Source organism: Pipistrellus kuhlii, unplaced genomic scaffold, assembly GCF_014108245.1.
Source record: "Pipistrellus kuhlii isolate mPipKuh1 unplaced genomic scaffold, mPipKuh1.p scaffold_m20_p_18, whole genome shotgun sequence".
NCBI classification, from domain to species: Eukaryota; Metazoa; Chordata; class Mammalia; order Chiroptera; family Vespertilionidae; genus Pipistrellus; species Pipistrellus kuhlii.
In genome coordinates this window covers 24,930,463-24,953,386 of record NW_023425493.1, presented here as the reverse complement: position 1 = coordinate 24,953,386, position 22,924 = coordinate 24,930,463, and the positions used below count along the sequence as shown (strand labels likewise).

General features: G+C 41.8%; 1 protein-coding gene across 13 annotated transcripts in view; it reads right to left on the bottom strand.

The window, feature by feature from the left end:
* The window catches only part of ASH1L (ASH1 like histone lysine methyltransferase), a 100,498-nt gene extending 77,574 nt beyond the window's left edge, over positions 1 to 22,924 (bottom strand). For 2 of the 13 annotated variants that reach the window (XM_036442756.2, XM_036442761.2), the window contains exons 1-2: positions 22,260 to 22,573; positions 6,513 to 7,034 (exon numbers count right to left, since the gene is read on the bottom strand). In XM_036442756.2, coding sequence (XP_036298649.1) covers positions 6,513 to 6,932 — 420 coding nt within the window. In that variant the 5' untranslated portion in view covers positions 6,933 to 7,034; positions 22,260 to 22,573. Of the gene's footprint in view, positions 1 to 6,512; positions 7,035 to 22,259; positions 22,574 to 22,867 lie in introns of those variants that run through there. The other 11 variants (XM_036442760.2, XM_036442763.2, XM_036442758.2 and 8 more) reach the window with 10 other exon arrangements.

Here is a 22,924-nt window from a genome sequence, read left to right as displayed (position 1 = left end):
TAAGATGTACTATAAAGAAAATCAGAGCATAAAAACAGAAGAGGAAAAGACTAAGGTTGGTCCTAGCCAGTTTGGCTCAGTGGATAGAGAGAGCGTTGGCCAGCGAACTGAAAGGTCCCAGGTTCAATTGCAGTCAAGGGCACAAGGGTGTTCCAGGCTCGATCCCCAGTAGGGAGCATGCAGGAGGCAGTCAATCTATGATTCTCTATGATCATTGATGTTTCTCTCTCTCTCCCTTCCTCTCTGAAATCAATAAAATATATATACATTGGGGGGTGGAGGGGAAGCCCTGGCTGATTTGGCTCAGTGGAGAGAGCATCAGCCTGTGGACTGAGGGTCCCAAGTTCAATTCTGGTCAAGAGCATATGCCTGATTGATCCCAAGCATGGGGCATGCAGGAGGCAGCCCATCAATGATTCTCTTATTGAAGTTTCCATCTCTCTCTCCCTCTCTGAAATCAATAAAAATTTAAAAATAAATAAAAATAAATAAAAAAGCATACTCAGGATCCAAGATGGCTGCGCCCAGGTGAACAACTAGCTGCAGCCGCACACAACAATTTCAATAAAATACAACTAAAATATAAAACGGACATTGCCCAGAACTACAGGAAGGTTGACTGACTGGAAATTCTACAGTGAGAAGCAAGGAGAAAACCAGAAGGAGGCGCGGAGGAGCTGGAAAAGCCCAAGGTACGGAGACGCGGCTCGCGGAGAGGACGGAGCCGGAGAGGAGGGAGCCCGAGTGCCTGGCAGGCGTTCCCTAGCGGAAAGGAGACAAAACTCCGACTGTGCTGGGCCCCCGACTGCTCTGAACCCCAGTTCTAGGCCAGACCCCGGGGACCCAGGCCCAGCCATAGGGAGCCGGGCTGTAAGGCAGAACCCCCGGGAGAGGCAAAAGGAGGTCCCGGAGGCGCGCACACTGCGCGCAGAGAAGGGACGGTCAGCTGTGCCGCGGGATTGCCCTGACAGGAAGGAGACAGGGGCTCCAGACTGCTCTGAACGCCACCTCCAACTCCACTTCCAATTGAACTGAACCCCAATACCGGGCTCATTGTGGGAGAGCATAGACTGTTTGGCAGCCGGTGAAAATTGAGGGCACCTTTCTCTCAGAGGTGCCGGCAGCGAGCACTGAAGGACCCGCATAGGGCGGGGCTGACGGAAGCCAAAGCTGCAGGCTCCACCCTGAAACCCCGTCCCATCTGTAACTGCGAAATGCGACAACAAAATAGATCACAAACGAAAGAAATGGAGGACAAAAAGCGTCTGGATATAGAGTTCAAATCTACACTTATAAGGTTTTTCAAGAATTTCCTAGAAAAGATGGATAAGGCCTATGAGGATATGAAAAGAGATCAACTAGAATTAATAAGGAGTCAACAAGAAATGATAAGGGATCAACAAGAAATAAAGAATACATTGTCTGAAATAAAAAATATTTTACAGAGTCCTAAAAACAGAAGGGAAGATCGTAAGAATCAAGTCAAAGATTTGGAACATAAAGAGCCAGAAGACACTCCTCCACAGAAGCTAGAAGGCAAGAGAATCCAGAAAATTGAAGATAATGTAAGAAACCTCTGGGACAACTTCAAGCGAACCAACATCAGAATTATGGGGGTCCCAGAAGATGAGAGAGAGCAAGATATCGAAAACATACTGAAAGAAATAGTGACAGAAAACTTCCCCCACCTGGGGAAAGAATTAGACTTACAAGTCCAGGAAGTGCACAGAACTCCAAACAAAAGGAATCCAAAGAGGACCACACCGAGACACATCATTATTAAAATTCCAAGAGCAAAAGACAAAGAGAGAATATTAAAAGAAGCAAGAGCAAAGAAGGTAGTAACCTATAAAGGAGCATCTATACGATTGTCAGCTGACTTCTCAACAGAAACCATGCAGGCCAGAAGGGAATGGCAAGAAATATTCAAGGTGATGAATAGCAAGAACCTACAGCCAAAAATAATCTACCCAGCAAAGCTATCACTCAGAATCGAAGGCCAGATAAAGAGCTTCACTAATAAAAAAAAGCTAAAGGAGTTCATCACCACCAAACCAGAATTATATGAATTGCTGAGGGGGGTTCTTTCAGAAGAGAAAGTAAACAAAGATAAAAATTATGAACAACAAATACGTAACTATCAACAAGTGAATCTAATAACCAAGGAAATTAAAAAAATCTGATGAACAATATTAACTGTTGAATATAATAGAATCAGAGGTATGGAAGGGGAGTGAACTGACGATTCTTGGGGGAAAGGGGAGAGGGGGGCGTGGGAAGAGACTGAACATAACTGTGCACCTATGGATGAGGACAATGGGGAGAGGGGAAAGGGCAGAGGGTGGGGTGGGAACCTGGTGGAGGAGAGCATTGGTGGGGGGGGAAAAGGGAACATTTGTAATAATATGAACAATAAAAACTTATTAAAAAAAAAAAAAAAAAAAAAAGCATACTCAGTGAGCACAAAAGTCCCACTGAAGCAAGTTCTGTCTCCTACACAGCAGCTCTTCCACTGTAGTTGCAGCTGGTCCTCACAGACAATTGGCCTGGAAGTCAATTCCTCCGAGTGACACCAACAGCAATAAAGGCTCAACTACAACAAGACCATGCACACAGCCCACACAGGGGCACACCTAGAGTGCCCAGCTCAGATGACTAGGGAGGCTGAGCCACTGTGCTTTACAGGGCACCTACCATGTTTCTTCGAAAATAAGACATCCTCTGAAAATAAGACCTACTTACAGGTTTCCTTCTGAGTGAAATATAAGGCATCCCCCAAAAAATAAGGCCCTCCTAGGCTAAACATGAGAGATTTGGTCCACTGATTCCGAAAGAAATGGAGTCACAAGAAATTCACCAGGAAATTCAGGAACTGGATTGTTATGATGATGTTCCAGAAGATGATGACATGATTGTCGTTGAATAAATGAGTAAATTCTTGATACTGTAGGATTCACAGTTTGTCTGGTTTGTGTTGACAACTACCGTACTACCGTACTGTATACAGGTAATAAATTTTCTTTATTTTCACTTAACAATAAATGTGTACCGTATTCTTCTTCAGAGAAAAATAAGACATCCCCTGAAAATAAGACCTAACGCATCTTTGGGAGCAAAAATTAATGTAAGACTCTGTCTTATTTTCGGGGAAACGGTACTATACAAGGCCACTCTACCAACTCTAGGAGACATAGCACTTCTACCTAGTACGCAGAAGCAAACACAGGGAAGCAGTCAAAATGCAGAAACAAAGAAACATGTCACAAATGAATGAAATGTAATTAAGCAAACAACTTGATACAGAGTTCAAAACCACAGTCATAGGGCTACTCAAGGATCTTCATGAGACTTTCAAGGATCTTAGAATGTCAGACACAAAAAAAGACCAGTAAGAAATTAAGCATACACTAACCAAAATAAAGAATAATTTACAGGGATTCAACTGTAGAGGATTCTGAGAATCAAAATCAATGATTTGTAATATGAGGAAGCAAAAAACATCCAGTCAGATAGTCAACAACTACAACAAAAAAACAGTGTGCACTGTCAGTTTGGCTCAGTGGTGGTGCATGTACCTAGGAACCAAGTTATCATTGGTTCCATATCAGGTCTAGACACATGCCCAGGTTGGCGGCTCCATTCTAGGAGGGGGAATGCAGGAGGCAGATGGTCAATGATTCTTTCTCATCATTGATGTTTCTCCCTCTCCCTTTCTCTCTAAAAATTAAATAAAATATTAAAAAAAAAAGAAAAAAGACACACAAAAACATCCAGTCAGAAGAGCAAAAAGAAAAAAAGAATCCAAAAATATGAAGATAGTGTAAGGAGCCTCTGGGACAACTTCAAGTATATCAACTTTTGCATTATGGGGATGCCAGAAGAAGAGAGTGAACAAGATATTGAAAACCAACTTGTGGTGTAGGCTTGGGCTGGGGGATGGAGGCAGGCTGGAGGGGGTCAATGGGAAAAAAATGAGGGGCATAGGTAATACTCTGAACAGTAAAAAATTATTTAAAAAAAAAAAAAACAATGGAAAAATATCCTTAGGTGAGGATTAACAAACAAAAAGAATAAAGAAAAAGAAAAGAAAACCTACTTGAAGAAATGACAGAAAACTTCCCCTACCTAATGAATGAAAGAATACACTTATAAGTCCAGGAAGCCCAGAGAGCCCCAAACAAGAGGAACCATAAGAGGCCCACACCAAAACACATAATTAAAATGCCAAAGGTTAAAGACAAAGAGAGAATCTTAAAAGCAGTAAGAGAAAAGCAATTAGTTACCTACAAAGGAGCACCCATAAGACAGTTACCTGATTTTTCAACAGAAACTTTGAAGGGAGTGGCAAGAAAAAGTCAAAGTGATAAAAAGCAAGGACTTACAACCAAGATTTACTCTACCTAACAAAGCTATCATTTAGAATTGAATATCAGATAAAAAAGCTTCACAGACAAGACAATGCTAAAGGAAACATTCACCACCAAAGCAGTATTACATAAAACATTGAAGGCCATTCTTCAAGAAGAGGAAGAAGCAGAAGAGGGGGAAAATATTAAAAATAAAATAGTAATAAATGCATACCTATCAATAATTCAATCTAAAAACCAAAATAAACAAACAAGGAATCTAATGAACAAAATAAACTGATGAATAAAATAGAACCAGAGACATGGAAACATAGAATGGACTAATCTCAGAGAGAAGGGGAAAGAGATTAACCAAAGAACTTATATGCATAGTAGAGGCCGATGCTTGAAGATTCGTGCAAGAATGGGCCTTCCTTCCCCTGGCTGCCAGCACACTGCCTTTGTTCTGGTCAGAGCCAGCGCCGCCATCCCACACTGCCCAGAGGCCCGGAATGGCTGGCACAGTGTGGAATGCCTGTGTCACCCCGGCTGCTAGGCACCTGCGTATGCAAATTAACACATCATCTTTGTTGGTTAATTTGCATATTTACTTCTGATTGGCTGGTGGGTGTCGCAAACGTACAGTCAATTTGCATCTTACTCTTTTATTAGTATAGATATGCAATACCTATGGACACAGAAAATAGAATGGTGAAGGCTGGGGTGGGGTGGCAACTGGATGAATGGGGTAATAGGAAGGGGGGAAATATCTGTGATATTCTCAACAATAATTTTTTTAAAAATGTAGAACTATGTACCCAGTGAATTTGACTCACTCAGTGATGTTAGACAGGAAACAACTTCTCTTTCATCATTTATCTAACCATGTCTCCCTATTAATGAGGTTTCATAAAAGCTCAAGGTTTTGATATCTCATCATATAGGGCCTTTAATTCTGATGTCTCTGCAAAAGTCTTCATTCATTTCTATGTAGCTATATCTCAGAATTAAAATTAATTATCAATATGCATTGCCAGTGCAACAAGACAATTTTTATTTTAAATATTTTATTGATTTTAGAGAAGAAGGGAGAGGTAGGAAGAGAGAAACATCAATGATGAGAGAGAATAATTGATCAGCTGCCTCCTGCACACCCCGCACTGGGGATCAAGCCTGCAACCCAGGCATGTGCCCTTGGCCAAAATCTAACCTGGGAACCTTCAGTCCACAGGCAGACACTCTATCCATTGAGCCAAACCAGCTAGAGCACAAGGAGACAATTTTTAATATACTAACTTGTCTTATGAGGAACAAGAGTTAATCCTATCTAATAAAAAGGGAATATGCTAATTGACTGACCCGCCCTCAAATATGGTGGTGCCCACAGCCACAAGATGGTGGCACCCAGTCCCCTCAGCCCCGCCAGGGCAGCAGGTGCCCGCATCAGCTTTGCATGCCTGCCTCTGGAGTCCCCGAGTCCCCTCAGCCCCCCAACCGCCCAGGGCCACCAGAGGCTCAGGTAACCAGGGCTGGCCAAGGCTTGCAGTGCCGGCAATGGCGGCAGCAGAGGTGTGATGATGGGGTGTTATCTTCCCCTGAACGCCCAGGTCGCCTCTCACCCCTGAGAGCTCCAGGACTGTGAAAGGGGGTAGCCCAGGCTGAGAGACCCCCCTCCAGTGCATGAAATTTTCACACATCAGACCTCTAGTATTTGTGTAATTCATTTAACTAAAGCTCTCAACAAATACAGTATTAGTGAACTGGATTCTTACAATCATCCTAAAAGATAGGTAGTATTATAATCACTTAAGAACTTTGAGGCAGTTTCTTCTCCGTTGATTTGTCTATAGTGACACTGTTGGTAAGCAGGAACCTAAGATTAAAATCTAGGCTTCCTAAACATGTCCAGTATTCTTTCCACTATGCCACTAGAAGCAAGAATCTGGATATACTCCATTTAAAATACTTGCCATGATTTTACAAATACAAATACAAATACATAGATACTCACATTTTCTGACAAGTGACAAAGCCTATAAGACAGACTATTTTGAAATAATTTACAAAGATTAAAATCAAACTTCTTAGGAAGTGTATACAGCTTAGATAAATATTAATCGATAAATCCAAATATTGTCACCACATATTGTTGAGAATTCTACTTACTCGTTTTGAAGGACAGTGTTCATTCTTTTCATCTGTCATCTTCCCACTTTTAAGTGCTTTCCTTGGGTGCTTGATAGTTGTTTTTATGGCAGGTCGACATACATAGTTCTCCAAGTTCTTTGGAGGTTTTTTAGTTCTCTTAGCCTGAAGGCCAATTTTCAATTTTAAGTTTCCCTCTGAAAAGTTTGTTTCTTTCACTGAAAACTGTTGCTGTGCATCAGTCAAATCATCATCTTTCCCTGATTCAATGTTTCTTTCTCGATTCCATTTGCGAAGTCCCTCTTCCTCCTTTGCGTTGTTTTCTAGCTCTGCTTCTCTATTGCTGACCAGTGTTCCGGTATTGATGGCAGAGGGACTCTTTCTTGAAAATCCTTCGGAATCAGAACCCAATCCTAACATAGCAGTATTTCTAAGGTCCATCACCAAGTGTATGTTATTGCCAAGGAATCCTATGAACAGTTTACAGAATTGTGTTCCATAAAAAACAGGAAACTCCAAAACTTGCAACCAGCATCTCTTTTTCTGCAGGACAGACCATAACAAAAATTTATCAGAGTAGAAGTAACGTGAGAAATGAATATTGGGGGGGAAGAGGGGATCAAGTTAGAAGATCACAGAATCACAGTTGAAACAAATAAAAATGTAGTTCAAATGAATTTAAATTCATTTAGTTATGATTAGATTTAAAATTTCAGAATAAGTTTATAATTCTACAGATATCATAAACAAGCTGAGTGGCATAGTGCAAATCAATGTTTAAGAACCACTGTTATAACGCAACCAAAAACCTTCTATAAAAACAAACAAGTTGAAAATAATTTCATGTATTTTTCACTCCTCAGTTTCAAGGACTATATTTCTACATTTTAATTGAATAAAATCAATTTCAATAAGGGTAAAAGAATCATTTTTGGCTGGTTCCAGTGCTCCAACCTTTTTTTATAAGGAGTTATCAGGCTTTTTACATTAGAACTCAGGCTAAAATTATCTCTGTTGTACAATTCAACTCTGGATTCATTCAAAAATATTTCTGAGCATCTATCATGTACAATACCCTATCATGTACAGTATTCAACAAAACAGATCCAGTCCTAAACTTACAAGCCTTATACTTTAATAAGAAAGACAAAAGTTAAACAACTGATCACACAAATACTTTATAACAATTGTTATAAAAACTTTAAAAACCAGAAATTTATTTTTACAGGTTTTTCTAATAGCAAATGGTAGTCAATTGGCATGCTTTAATTCCCCAAATTCATAAAATATTTTTAAACCAGCATGCCAATTTATTTTAAAATAGGTGAGTGGTACACCCTAGTTGAAAATTTGAATAATCTATACGGGGCAAGCCCCTTCTCAAAAGTACAGATCCTTGCTGGAATCGGTTTGGCTCAGTGGATAGAGCATCGGCCTGCAGACTGAAAGGTCCCAGGTTCAATTCCGGTCAAGAGCATATAGATTAGGTTATTTCATTTCTACTGTGGTGTTTAGAGTATCATGCCTTAATAAACACCTTAATATTCCACCATGAAATGTATGACTAATCACAGACATTGTGGTAATTAATACAAAAATGAATGTAGATCAGGTCATAGCAGGTTTTGTTATTAGTGAATTATGCAAATACTTTAAATTTTAGACTTTCGAATTCCTCGGTTGCAGGCACATCCCCGGCAGGGTGTGCAGGAGATAGTTGGTCGATGTTTCTCTATCATCAATGTTTTTAGCTCTCTATCCCTCTCCCTTTTTCTCTGTAAAAAAAATCAATAAAATATATATTTTAAAAACAAGTACAGATCCTCAAGAAACTAGATTATCATATTATAATCAGGAGGCTGACAAGTAAATATAAAACCGAAACAATCCACTTCACTATTCTTAAGGTTTGATAGGCTAGTCTTCATTTCAAGCATATGTCCGAAACAAGATCCAGCACTACTAACTGGAAAAAGAATATCCTATCCCTTAGAAAGTTCCATTTATGAAGTGGAATACTTCATAGTTTAAACTATGTGCCTTAAGACATTTTCCCCCCAACAAGATAATAAGATTTTTAAGGCCAAAGACCATATGATAGAATTTGTAACTCTTGTAAGGAATTTAGGTAAAGTGTATAGCCCAAGTGATTGGCACATAAAAGGTATCAACAATTTATTCTTTTTTTTTTTTTAATATCTGCTGGTTTTTGTTTTTTTAATATATTTTATTGATTTTGTACAGAGAGGAAGAGAGAGAGATAGTTAGAAACATCGATGAGAGAGAGTCATCGATCAGTTGCCTCTTGCACACCCCCTACTGGGGATATGCCCGCAACCAAGGTACATGCCCTTGACCGGAATCGAACCCGGGTCCCTTCAGTCCCCAAGCCGACGCTCTATCCATTGAGCTAAACCGGTCCCGGCAACAATTTATTCTTATTACAGTACTATCAATACTAGTAGGAGCAGCAGCTTTTTAAGTAGTTACTCAACAAATATTGGCCAAAATGACTAAAACTTTTACTTTGTTCCCACTCTATTCATTCACACAAACAGCTGAAAGAGTAATCTTCCAATCAGTTCATTCTGACAATTCTTTGTTGTTTTTAATAGCACTCAAGGCTTTACATATTTGGTTCTAACTATTCAAACTTGTTTATCCTTACTTCTCAACACACAATCTCTGTTTTAGTCAATTCCGTTTGCTTTACTGTCCCTAACAAATCATGTTCATTTCTGTTTCTGTGCCATGTGTTTTCTTTCCCTTTAAATGTAGCAAATCCTATCTCCATGACGGGTGCACAATCCTGAAATTCGAAAGTCTAAAATTTAAAGTATTTGCATAATTCACTAATAACAAAACCTGCTATGACCTGATCTACATTCATTTTTGTATTAATTACCACAATGTCTGTGATTAGTCATACATTTCGTGGTGAAATATTAAGGAATGATACTCTAAACACCACAGTAGAAATGAAATAACCTAATCTTATCTAATAGAAGAGTAATATGTAAATTTGTCATACATCCGCTACACCACAAGTCACACCCACCAGCCAATCAGAGCAAGTATGTAAATTAAACCCAACCAAGATGGCTGCAGACACAGAGAACAGGAGGGAGGCTTGGGTTTCTCTGGCAACGGAGGAAGCCAAGCTTTCTACACACCCTGGTGGGCCCAGGTCTCCCCTCCAGGATACAAAGTTTCAATTAAAGGTAAATAAATTCCAACAGAAATGGCTGCTGCCAAGGAGCAAGCAGGAAGCTTGGCTTCCATCCAGGCTACAAAGTCTCAATTGTAAAAGGTAAATAAATTCCAGATACCAGGGCCTCCACTTGGGTTGCCAGGGAGGGCATGGCTGGCCTGCAAACCACCACAGGCCCCTCGCCCAGGCTGCCCCACACCCCAAGGGAACACCCACCCTGATCTGGGTCACCCTTTAGGGCAAACCAGCTGACCCCACACGTGCATCAGGCCTCTATCCTGTCTAATAAGAGTAATATGCAGATTGACCATCATTCCAACACACAGCATGGCTAACCCCATGTGGTCAAAGATCCTGGCCTCCTGTGGACAAAAAATGGCCACCACAAGATGGCCAGCAGGGGAGGGCATGTTAATACCCAATAGGGCATTTGGGAGGGTCCAGGCCTGCAAGGGAAGGCAGTTGGGGGTGATCAATCCCGGCAATGGAGGGCAGTTAGGGGTGACCAGGCCGACAGAGGAGGGAAGTTGGGGGCAATCAGGCTGGCAGGGGAGCAGTAGATATCAGGCTGGCTGGCATGTGAGTGGTTAGGGGGTGATGAGGCTGGCAGGCAGAAGCGGTTAGGGGCAATCAGGAAGGAAGGCAGGCAGGCAGGCAGGCGAGCAGTTGGATCCAGCAGTCCTGGATTGTGAGAGGGATGTCCAGTGGAATCGGGCCTAAACGGGCAGTCGGACATCCCTCAAGGGGTCCCAGATGGGAGAGGGTGCAGGCTGGGCTGAGGTGTCTCCATCGCACCCCCCCTACCCCGTGCATGAATTTCATGCATCAGGCCTCTAGTCTATATTATCTTTTTAAAAGCATTAAAAAAAAAACCAAAGAACTTTTGGATAATGAATTTCTGACCTATGTTCTCAGATCTATATGGAAGTTCTGCACTAGGTCTTGACAGGGGACCTCAAGCCTTAATACCTATTATCCATATTGGATCACAATCTGGGTAATTTTTTTAATTCTTGTTCCACATTTATCAGCTGCTTTCCCAAATAGACTATAATTAAAATGTAAGACCGGCTGGGCCAGCATAGCTCAGTGGTTGAGCATTGACCCATTAATCAGGTGGTTACAGTTTGATTCCCGATCAGGGTACCATGCCCTGGTTGCGGCTCGATCCCCCAGTATAGGGCCTGCAGGAGGCAATCGATCAATGATTCTCTCTCATCACTGATGTTTCTCTCTCTCTCTCCCTCTCCCTTCCTCTCTGAAGTCAATTTACAAAAAAAATTTTTTTTTTAAATGTAAGCTTGAGCCCTAACCAGTTTGGCTCAGTGAATAGAGCATCGGCCTACGGATTGAAAGGTCCCAGGTTTGATTCTGGTCAGGGGCATGTACCTTGGTTGCAGACACATACCCGATGGGAGGTGTGCAGGGAGGTATGCAGCTGATTGAGGTTTCTAACTTTCTACCCCTCTCCCTTCCTCAGTAAAAAAATCAATAAAAAATATATCTTTAAAATGTAAGCTTGCCAAAACTGGTTTGGCTCAGTGGATAGTGTCGGTCTGTGGACTGAAGGGTCCTAGGTTCAATTCTGGTCAAGGACATGTACATTGGTTGCGGGCACATCCCCGGTAGGGGGTGTGCAGGAGGCAGCTGGTCAATGTTTCTCTCTCTCATCAATGTTTCTAGCTCGCTATTTCTCTCCTTCCTCTCTGTAAAAAATTAGTAAAAAATTGTGCACTGGATCACTAGTTTATATATAATGATAGGAAGGAAAACAGGTACAGGCAGGTATGTACAATACAGTGGGAGCTTTTTGTACCCACATCAACCTTACATTTTAAAAATGTAAGGTTGATGTGGGTAGAAATGTAAGGTTGATGTGGGTAGGAAACTCTTCTGGCTTGTTCATTACATCGCTAGCACCTGGAACAATGAATATCATGTTAATATCCAATAGGTAGTAGAAGGAAGAAAGGAAGGAATTTTAAGGCCCCTATAGTTTCTAATATGTTTGGTATGTAGAAAATGTTTCTCCTTTTTGTTTGTTTTTACCATGATTTCATCTTGTTATGAGAAATCTGTTTTTAATTATATCTTAACTATATTTCATACAAATGGTTTTCTGTAAACTTACTAAAATATCTTATACTGTAGTAGTAATAGCTTTCAAATCATATCTTAATACCTCTTCTGGTTCTGTGCCATCAAAATGAGTCTAAGAAAAACAATGTTCACTAATCTCACTTTATATTCCTAACCACTAATCTCAAGTGGCTCTTAGAGTTGTAACACATTCCCATAATCTATTCACTCCACCACCACTCTCCTAGAAGTTATTTCTTATCATCTCCTCTCACTGATTTTGCTTCTATTCTGATGATGGCAATAGAAACAATCAAAAGAAAACAGCCATCAAGCCCTGCAGGTGGGGACATGGCCTGAGATCCCCTGTCAAGTCCCGCCAGGCAGGGGTTGGGGGCGCAGTCTGAGTTCCACCAACCCAGCACTGGGGGTGCACCTTGAGGTTTGGGTGCACCTTGTGGTCTGAGGTCCCCCAACCCAATGGCTGAGGTTTTCTTTTGATTGTTTCTATTGCCATCATCAGAATAGAAGCAAAAGCTCCCACTGTATTGTACATACCTGCCTGTACCTGTTTTCCTTCCTATCATTATATATAAACTAGTGATCCAGTGCACAAAATTCGTGTACATTAAAAGGGAATTAGAGGAAATAATTTAATATTGCTATTTGCCCATTCTCTATAATAGAAGTGTCAGAGATGAAAGAAAATTAGTAAAATGTATATGAAAGCCTTCCTCCTGTCAGAGTCTGGGGCCCAAGATCCAGAGTCAAGTGCCTGCCCACCCACATGCACCTCAAACTTGAGTGAGACCCAGACCCAGCTGTCAACCTTCTACCCTCCCCTCCTCGCCCCAAATTGGGCTAAATCCAGACCTGGCCAGTCCCACCCTTGTCAAGCCCTACCGGCCAGGGGCGTAGTCTCAGGTCCCCTGGGCTGGCACCAGGGTGGTGTGCATGGCTTTAGGTCCCCCAGCCCAGACCCAAGTGGGGAGCATGCCTTGAGGTCCTCCATCAAGCCCTGCAGGTGGGGACATGGCCTGAGATCCCCCGTTAAGTCCCGCCAGGCAGGGGGTGGGGGCGCAGTCTGAGTTCCACCAACCCAGCACTGGGGGTGCACCTTGAGGTCCCTGTGAAGCCCCGCTGGGTGGTGGACATGGCCTGAGGTACCATGTCAAGCCCAGCCAGGCAGGGTGCGCAGCCTCAGGTCCCCTGGCCCGGTGCTGGGTCAGGGGGCGAGGCCTGAGGTCCCTTGTTAGATCCCACCAGGCAGGGGATGTGGTCTGAGGTCCCCCAACCCAATGCCGGGAGGGGGTATGGCCTGAGGTCTCCTGGCCTGGCACCGGGATCAGGGGAGCAGCCTAAGGTCCCTGGCCAAACCCTGCCAGGTGGGGGGCGTGGCCTGAGGTCCCTGGCCCCGCATTGGGGAGGGGAGTGTGGCCTAGGTCCCCCAGCCTGAACCAGGGCAGGGAGTGCGGCCTGAGGTCCCCTGTCAAACCCTGAAGGGGCGGAGGAGGGGGAAGGCATAGCCTCAGGTCCCTGCTGATTGCTGGTTAAATCTCCTTATGGAAACTTGGCCTCAGTTGTGGGTGCAGCCATCTTTGTGACAGAGTAATGGTCAATTAGCACATTCCTTCTTTATTAGATAGGATTGTCTATACCAGCGTTTTTCAATTTTTAACCGCTGTTCCACGGCACACTAAAGATGTTGCCTGGTGTGCCGTAGGTGCAGACAAGACAAGAATTTTATAATTTTTCACTATTTTGTTTACTTAATATTTCATAATAAAGTAATTATAAAATACTTTCTTTGTGTTTATTTGATTCTTATTCAAGAGAATTACTTTATATATAGTCAATATAGGCACAGAGTTAAATTTTTTAACATTTTCTAATGGTGGTGTGCCTCGTGATTTTTTTCATGAAACAAGTGTGCCTTTGCCCAAAAAAGGTTGAAAAACACTGGTCTATACTACCAATCCCATCACTTGAGGACTAAATTCTATTCCTGAGATCTTCTTAACATCATTATTCAGAAAACTATATTGATGGGCACTTGGGCTATTTCCAAATCTTAGCTATTGTAAAGAATGCCACTATGAACATAGGGGTATTCTGGGGTTCTTAGTACCATGTTTCCCCGAAAATAAGTCATCCTCCAAAAATAAGACCTAGCGCATGGAAAGATAAGACATCCCCTGAAAATAAGACCTAGCGCAACTTTGGGAGAAAAAATTAATATAAGACACTGTCTTATTCTCGGGGAAACAGGGTATATATTCCTAGAAGTGGGATCACTGGGTCAAATGGCAGTTCCATTTCTAATTTTTTTTAGGAAATTCCATACTGCTTTCCATAGTGGTTGCAATAGTCTGCATTCCCTGCGTCCTAGTGCTCCCTTTTCTTCACATCCTTGCCAGCACTTGTTGCTTGCTGATTTACTGATAGCCATTCTGCCAGATGTGAGATGATACCTTATTGTAGTTTTAATTTTCATCTCTGTGATCGTTAGTGACATTGAGTATTTTTTCATGTCTATTGGCCATCTGGTCCTCTCTGGAGAAGTATCTAAATCTTTCATCCATTTTTTAATTGAATAATTCATCTTTCAGTCCTATCATTCTTGACTAAATTCTTCCAAGTGTCAATAATACCTCACAATTCAGTTCACCTCCCCAGGTTATATCATCAAGGTCTATGGTGCTCAACACCAACTCTACAATGATGAACTCCCAAATTTATACATCCAACTACCTATTCAATGTTGCAACCTGAAACACTTAACAGAAAACTCAATTCAGTATAGCCAAATCAGATTAGTTTTTTCACACCCGCAACTTGCTTCTCCCAGTGTTCCTGATTTTAGTAAATGGCATTCAACTTTTGAGGCTTTCATTGATGTTATTGATTTTTTATAGATTTAGATACATTCTTAATGATTTCAGAGAGGGAAAGATAGAAACATCAATGACGAGAATCATTGATCGGCTGCCTCCTGCACACCCCCTACTGGGTATCAAGACCACAACCCATGTCCTAGCTGGTTCAGTTTGGCTCAGTAGATTAGAAAGTCAGCCTGCGGAAAGAGTCCTGGGTTTGATTCGGGTCAATGGCACATTGATGTCTCTCACTCTCTTTCTCTCTCTCTCTCTCTCTCTCTCTCTCTCTCCCCCCCTCCCCTCCCCCTTCCTCACTGAAATCAATATATATATTTTCTTAAAAAAGACCACAACTCAGGCGCCCCGACCCGGAATTGAACCACTGAATGGTGATCTCCTGGTTCACAAATTGACACAACCCCTGAGCCACACTGGCTGGGTGGACTCATTTTATTTTTATTTTAATCCTCACCAAAGGAGCAAAGATCTTCCCCCCCCCCCCCCATTGATTTGTGGTTGTTAATCCTTACCCAAGGGTATTTTCCCCATTGATTTAGAGTGGGAGGGAAGGAGAAAAAAAAAAAAATCAATGTATGAAAGACACATCGATCAGTTGCCTCCCACACTGATCCCGAATGGGGTGGGGAACAAACCTGCAACCAAGGTTAAGTGCCCTTGACTGGGAATCGAACCTGACACCCTGCAGTGCCCAGGCTGATGCTCTAACCACTGTACCATGATGGTCAGGGCTGGGTCATGGGGTCATTTGTGACTACTCTTTTACTCAGATCCCATATCCAATACAAGTTATCATCCCAAATCCATTTCCCTGATAACACCCTAGGTTCAACTCACAATCACCTATTTCCTCAGGTATCACAATGGTCTTCTAACTTTCCACTCTAGTTACATCACTTGTCTTTCAATGTGTATATATATTAGATCAAGTTACTTCCCTGTCAAAATCTTCCTATCAGATCTAGAATAAAACATATACTTAGTCAAGTCTTATAAGGGCCTATTTTATCCAATATCTGGCTACCTCTCCTATCTATTTCCTATCATTTTTCCTCACCTGGTTTACTATTTCCGTTCTTTCCTATCAAACACTAGAGGCCCAGTGCATGAAATTCGTGCACTGGGGAGAGGGAAGATCTTTCAGCCCAGCCAGCACCCACTCGCATTCCGGAAGCCCTAGGAGGATGTCCGACTGTTGGCGGGGAACAGGCCTGAGTTGAGTTGGACATCTTTAGTGTTCTGCGGAGACAGGAGAGGCTCCAGCCACTGCCGCTGAGCACGCCAGCCATGAGCCTGCTTCTGGATGAGTGGCGTTCCCCCTGTGGGAGTGCACTGACCACCAGGGAGGCAGCTCCTACGTTGAGCACCTGCCTCCTGGTGGTCAGTGTGCATCATAGTAACCGGTAGTTCTGCCATCAGGTCTTATGTTCATGCCCCAAATAGCTGTTTGAGGCCCTTCATATCATTTGCTTAAAATAATCAAAGGGGTGAAAAGTGTGATAACTGGGTATTCAAAAATATTCAAGCTGGATGTTGAATACATGAAAGCTCATTATACCATTCTCTTTATCTCTATATATGCTTGAAATGTTCCACATTTAAAAAGTCAACACAATTAAATGGGGAGGAACGTATACAATCCTGTCATCAACTTACATATGTCTGAGAGCAAATGATTAAAAACTATAAAAAGCAAAAATAATGCTAAAAATAAAATTTTTATTATTCAAATGGATGTTCAACTCTCAAATAGCAATAAGGTTATTAGGTAAATTTCTGTCATTACTTGAAGCCATAATTTATGATGTGTCAGCATCACACTGCCCATTAACACCCCCAATGAGGCAGTTACTAAAAAAGTGATTTCTAAAACATGAAATGTAAAAATGAAAGTTGTAATTAACTAAGATGACAAATCATAATATGAAAATCTAACCTCTACATACAAAGAATATAAACAAAAAAACACACTCCAACTAATTCAAAGGAAAAAAAAAACTTCTACAATATAGCTCAAAATAAAACAAAAACTGTTTAAATTCCCTCTCTTATGGTAACCAGGCTTAAGATAGCTCATGCTCTGAAAAGATAAACACAAAATAGAGCTCCAAGTGGATTTCAGTAACCTTAAAAGATTCATAACAACAACACACATAACTTAAATAGCAATGTGAAACTATTAACTGGAGATATACCACCTACACATAGGGTAAAACTTCTCTACTGTTTGTAGGCAGATCATTTTGGGCAGGACTGAATGTGTCCAATTCTTTATTGATAAGAATATAGAAAAAGACTTAGAATAAAGCCTCAAGTAGTACTACTATTATAGTTCTATAAAGACACAGTTCCTAGTATTATAAAATATATGTTATGGATGACAGAGACTTGACTTGGGATGGTGAACACACAATATCATATACAGATGATGTTTTGTAGAGCTGTGCATCTGAAACCTGTATAATTTTGTTAGCAGGTTTCACCCCAATAAATTCTTTTTTTTTTTTTTTTTTTTTTTTTTAATATATAGGGAAGTTACAAGTCACAGTCTGTACTTTAAAATACAACTCAAGGACAGAAAATTTGATTTCCATTCTTTTTTATGTTTTTTTCTTTAAAAGATTTTTTAAAATGATTTCAGAGAGGAAGGGAGAAAGTGATAAAACATCAATGACAGAGAATCACTGTCAGGCTGCCTCCTGCATATCTCCACACTGGGGATCAAGCCCACAACCTGGGCATGTGGCCTGACTGGGAATTGAACCGTGACTTCCTAGTTCATAGTTTGATGCTCAACAATTGAGCCATGCTGGTTGAGAAATTGTTTTCCATTCTTGATCCTTAAAGATCCTGAAGAATTTTTTGTTATTATTACAAGCATTATTTTTGTGAAGTATCTCATACTAAGAGATACTATATACATATGTATCTAAATGCACAGATAAAAAGGTTGTCCCAAAAAATGTAATACACACTTTAACAGCTGATAACTCACTTAATTTTCACTCTATTTCAGGTTTAACTGATTTGAAATAATGGGTGAGGCCAGAATAAGTTTTGAACAAAGGAAGCTCATCCTAAAGTGCCACTAGACTTTTTTCAAAAGGGGCTACATAAAAAATAAAGTTTACAGTATAAAACCAACAGTTGACAAATTGAAGGCACACAAATTCTGAAAAAAATGATTCTTGATGTTTGCGATTCTACTGCTTTGTGTTATCACTAGTGCATGGACAAGAACGGTCATCAGTTTGAAAACAGGCATTAACAAAAATTACTTCTGTACATTTAAAAAATTTTTAAAAATGAAATGTATGTTCCCAAGAAACTAGAAATACCAATCAGAAAGGATATATGCACCCCTATGTTCACAGCAGCACAATTTACAATAGCTAGGATTTGGAAACAGCCTAGGTATCCATCAGCAGATGATTGGATCCAAAAACTATGGTACATCTACACAATGGAATATTATGCTGCTATAAAAAAGAAGAAATTCTCATCATTTGCAGCAACCTGGATGGAATTGGAGAACATCATGCTGAGTGAAATAAGCCAGTCAATGAAAGAGAACCACCACATGACCTCACTCATTTATGGATAATAAATAACATTATAAACTGATGAACCAAAAGATAGATATAGAGACAGTAAAGCAACAAGCAGACTGTCAAATTACAGCGGGGAAGGTAGGGAGATCTGGGGTAGATAAGAGATCAACCAAAGGACTTGTATACATGCATATTAGTTCAACCAATGGACACAAAACTCTAGGGAGGGAGGGCATGTATGGGGGGGGGGGGCAATGGTATATGTACACAGATAATAATTTAATTTAAAAAAATACTCAACCAAGAAAAAAAAATGAAATGTTAATGAACACTAACTTTAAATTTTCACAAACTTACATAACATTCTTACAGAGGTTGTGACAATAAAGATGAGACAATCAGAACATTTTTCTTAAGATCTCTCTCCATTATCTTTCAGAGTCTTATCTTTCCTATTGAGATACCTTTCTAAATTTCTGTTTTCTTTTAAAAATTCAGAAATTATTTTGAATTTCTTGTACTAGATTCATGGGTAGTCTATGAAATAACTATTGGATTTTACCCCCAGAAGTGTTTTCTAGATGCATGTATATCCAAATATGACATTATGACATTTTTTAGCCCTGCCAGCATAGCTCAGTGGTTGATCACAGACCTATGAGGTCACAGTTCAATTCTCAGTCAGGGCACAAGCACAGATTGTGGGCTCGAACATGCAGGAGGCAGCCAATCAATGATCTCTCTCATCACTGATGTTTCTCTCTCTCTCTCCCTCCCTTCCTCTCTGAAATCAATAAAAAAAATTTAATCCTTTTTATATAAACTTACTATGGAAATATATCCAAAACAAGATAAGGAATACAACCAATGTCTGCCTACTTTTCAAACTAGAGTTCCTCGATCCCAAAATATCAAATTATCAATCATTCAATATCAAAGCACATTTTTTAGCAACCAAGTTATATAAAAAGTATGAAGACTTCATAGCTTCCTAAGAATAAATAGTGGCAAAACTCTGCAATTAAGTCAGGAAACCTTAACTCCTAGGAATATGCTTCCATCCTCCTTGCCCTTTTGAAAGTCCCTACCATCATACAATTCATAGCTTCAACTGGATTAGAATCCCTTCCAGGGTAGAGGCCATATATTAATCATCTTTGTTATAACTCAATAATTAACTCAATAATATTTGTTATAACTCAGATAAACTTCAGGAAATGAACCTCAAAACATCTCATTTCCAATACAAAACTGGAAAGATAGAAGTTTGAAAATAAAAATATAACCAAAAAGAATAAATTTATAGCCGAAACCGGTTTGGCTCAGTGGTAGAGCATCGGTCTGTGGACTGAAAGGTCCCAGGTTCGATTCCGGTCAAGGGCATGTACATTGGTTGCGGGCACATCCCCGGTTGGGGGTGTGTAAGAGGCAGCTGGTTGATGTTTCTCTCTCATCGATGTTTCTAGCTCTCTATCTCTCTCCCTTCCTCTCTGTAAAAAAATCAATAAAATATATTTTAAAAAAAGAATAAATTTATAAACAATTGTGCAATATTATATTCTCTTAACACCTAATTCAGAATCACATACTAACACTGCAGAAATAAGTATGCAAGGAAATAATATAAGTAAAAAACATGGATCTTCAAGTTTTCCTTACTGTCAGCATGCTCAAATAAAGCCACAGAATCTTTCATCTTTTCAATTCATACCAGCATACTCACTCCCAAACAAAACTAGAAGAAAAATAAAAAAGGCTTTCAAATGAGACCTGAATAAAAATTGGTTCTATTTCATTACAATGTAAGTTCCCAAAATTGTATGGATAACTTGTGTGATTGTTCTTATGCTCATTTTCTACAGTGAGCAAGGGTCTTACATTATTAATAGATTCTCAGACTGGTAAGTGTCCCAAAAAAACTTTAAGAACCACTGATCTAGCACACCAAAAAAATTCAAATTTCCAGAGAAATAAAATTAAGTTGGCTTTATTCAAGTCATATTCATAAAGGAGATGCTTACTATAAAATTAGCCTTTCTAAGAATTCTTTCAGCCTAGCCAAAGTTTCAATATCCATAGGCACATATAAAAACAATTCCAAGATCCCCCAAGTAGTTTAACAAACGCCAAAAAAAAAAAAAAAAAAAAAAAAAAAAGCAAAAGATGACACACTCTATCACAACCTGGCTACCTACACTGTTAAGGGTCTTAATTAAATACACTTCTATCCTTCCATATTAAAATGTCTGGAAATCTAAATACCTTCCAAACGGTAGATTTTTTTAGGAAGGTTTTCTATTGATAGTTTCAATCCCACACTGACTTGTTTGCCTCGCTCAAGTTAATATGTATCTCTGTCAAGTCAAGTCCCCCTTCAAATGTACTCAGGTTGTTTCAACAGAGTCACCTTGATTATTCTCAGCCTAAGACAGGACAATTTATTAAGAAGTTATTAGATAAATATTTGTTGACTGAATGAAAGATCCTTCCTCCCAAAGACTTAAAGTTAAGCTGTCAAAATAAAATAAAGTAAGAATTAAGTTGTCAGACCTCATGCAGCTGCTCTGGTACAAGCTAAACATACCCAAGTCTAACTGTCAGAAATGCTCTGCTTCCTCCATAAACAAAAAATAATAGAGTCATGGATACACATTTCCATACAGGTCAACCTGAACAAGGACAACAAACATTCCATATACATGTCTGACACAACTGATCTGTACCAAATGTATTATCCAACCAATCACATATGCCCCTATCTTTCCAATAAACTCAGGATTTGCCTGTCAAAGACCTTCAGGGGCTCCATTCATTGTACGATGAGAATACTACTTGAGTAGTGGTCAAACATTTGCGTTATAGTCCCAACTTTGTCTCCAACTTAACTTGTGACCTTGGAAAAATTCTCTCATTATGCCTCAATTTCCTATTCTGTAAAATAGAGAAAACATCTATCCTACCATTTTCACAGGGATTTAGGATCACACACACACACACACACAAACACACACACACTCACACACAAACAACTGAAAGTGCATTCTGAAAAATACAAATGCTTTCCTTTATTATAAACGTGTTGATATAAACTCAGGTCCACAAAAAGGCCAAGCATTCTTTATACCCTCATAACAACTGTTCTGTTAAAGATGGTCTGGGCCCTCGCATTTACACAAGTCACTCTATTAGAGAAACAAACTCTCCCTAAGACCACAACTGGCTATGACAAGTTTCTCCCATTCTTGACCCCACACAAAATACTACTGCCATGGCTGCTCTTTCCCAACCAGTAATAACGTACTCACTACTCCCAAACACACACACACACACACACACACACACACACACACATCCATCAGCAGGGCACATCCCAAGTTTTATCTTAAAAATAAGCTAACTTATAAGGGGAACTCCCATTACCCTTATACAAATACAAGCAAACTCTTCCGGAACACTTTCCTGCCTTCCATACACACACAAACAGCCGCTCTATACCAACAAGACCATCTGTCTTCCAGACCGAAGACACGTCTCTCCACGTACAAACTAACCAATAACACTTATTAAACTTGGAACACAGATCCTTCTGCCGCCCGCTGCATGCAGTTCAGCGTGTCGGGAACACGACAGACCCGACCATTCAGGTAAACTACCCTCCCAAGATCACTTCTCCTGCCACTCCTAACCCCGGAACAGGCGGAATCTGGACCTCGGGGGATGCTCCCAATCGTGCCTACACAACACACGCAAAATAAACCTGTCAGGGACAGGGACGGCTCCGCCTCCTCCTGCTTACTTTCCCGCCCCCCTTCCCCAAGCCCGGAGCCCGCCAGCGAGGGACACCCCTCCAGCCCCGCCGGGAGGGACTTCCCGATGAGCTCAGGATCCCCTGCCCGCCGCTCCCCTCCCCCATGCCCACCGCCGCTCTCCCGGAGGTCCAGGTCCGGGGATGACAGGAGCGCCCGGGGAGCCCAGGGTCGAGCAGCCGAGGACTTCCTTAGGCCCAAAGGTCCCCCCGGGCGCCTCTACTCACCGTGTCAGAGGCCGAGGCCCGGCGATGGGAGTGCAGGGAAGTGGGGAAGAGGGGACGGCCGCCACCAGGCTCCTCCGCTTCCCTCGGTCCACGGCGGGTCCCTCTCGCTTGTCAAGAGGCGGCCGGCGGGGGAGCGGGCTGGCGGAGACGGGAGAGAGGAAGAGAGAAAGGCGCGGGGCTGAGCTGGAGAGACTGAGGGGAGGTGGGTCCCGCAAACCGAGACGGGGATCGTCTCCCCCTCCGCAAAGCGAACCCAAAATGGCGGCGGAGTGGCGGCGGCAGAGCGGCGGCGGCAGCTCCTCAGGAGGGAGGGAGGGAGCGAAGGGCGCCTCGTACCCCCCCACCTCCCACTCCTCCCTCTTCGCTTTCTCCACCTCCCCGCTCCCCCCCGCCCCCCCGCACCCGACTCCGGCGGCGGCGGAGCGCGCACGCCCGCCCACACGCGCGGAGAGGAGCCGGGCTCGGCGCTCGCGGCTCCCACCAACCGCCGCCTCGGGCCGCCTGGCGCGCCCGCCGGCCCGTCCGCGCTCGCTCAAGGGCGCCTCCCCGCACCGCTCCCCGCTCCCCCCGGCCCCGTCTGGCCGGCTCCGGCGCGGCCTCCCGCGTACCTCCAGCGGCGCGAGCCCCGGCCTCCTCCTCCTCCAGCGCCGCTCCTTTCCTCCCCC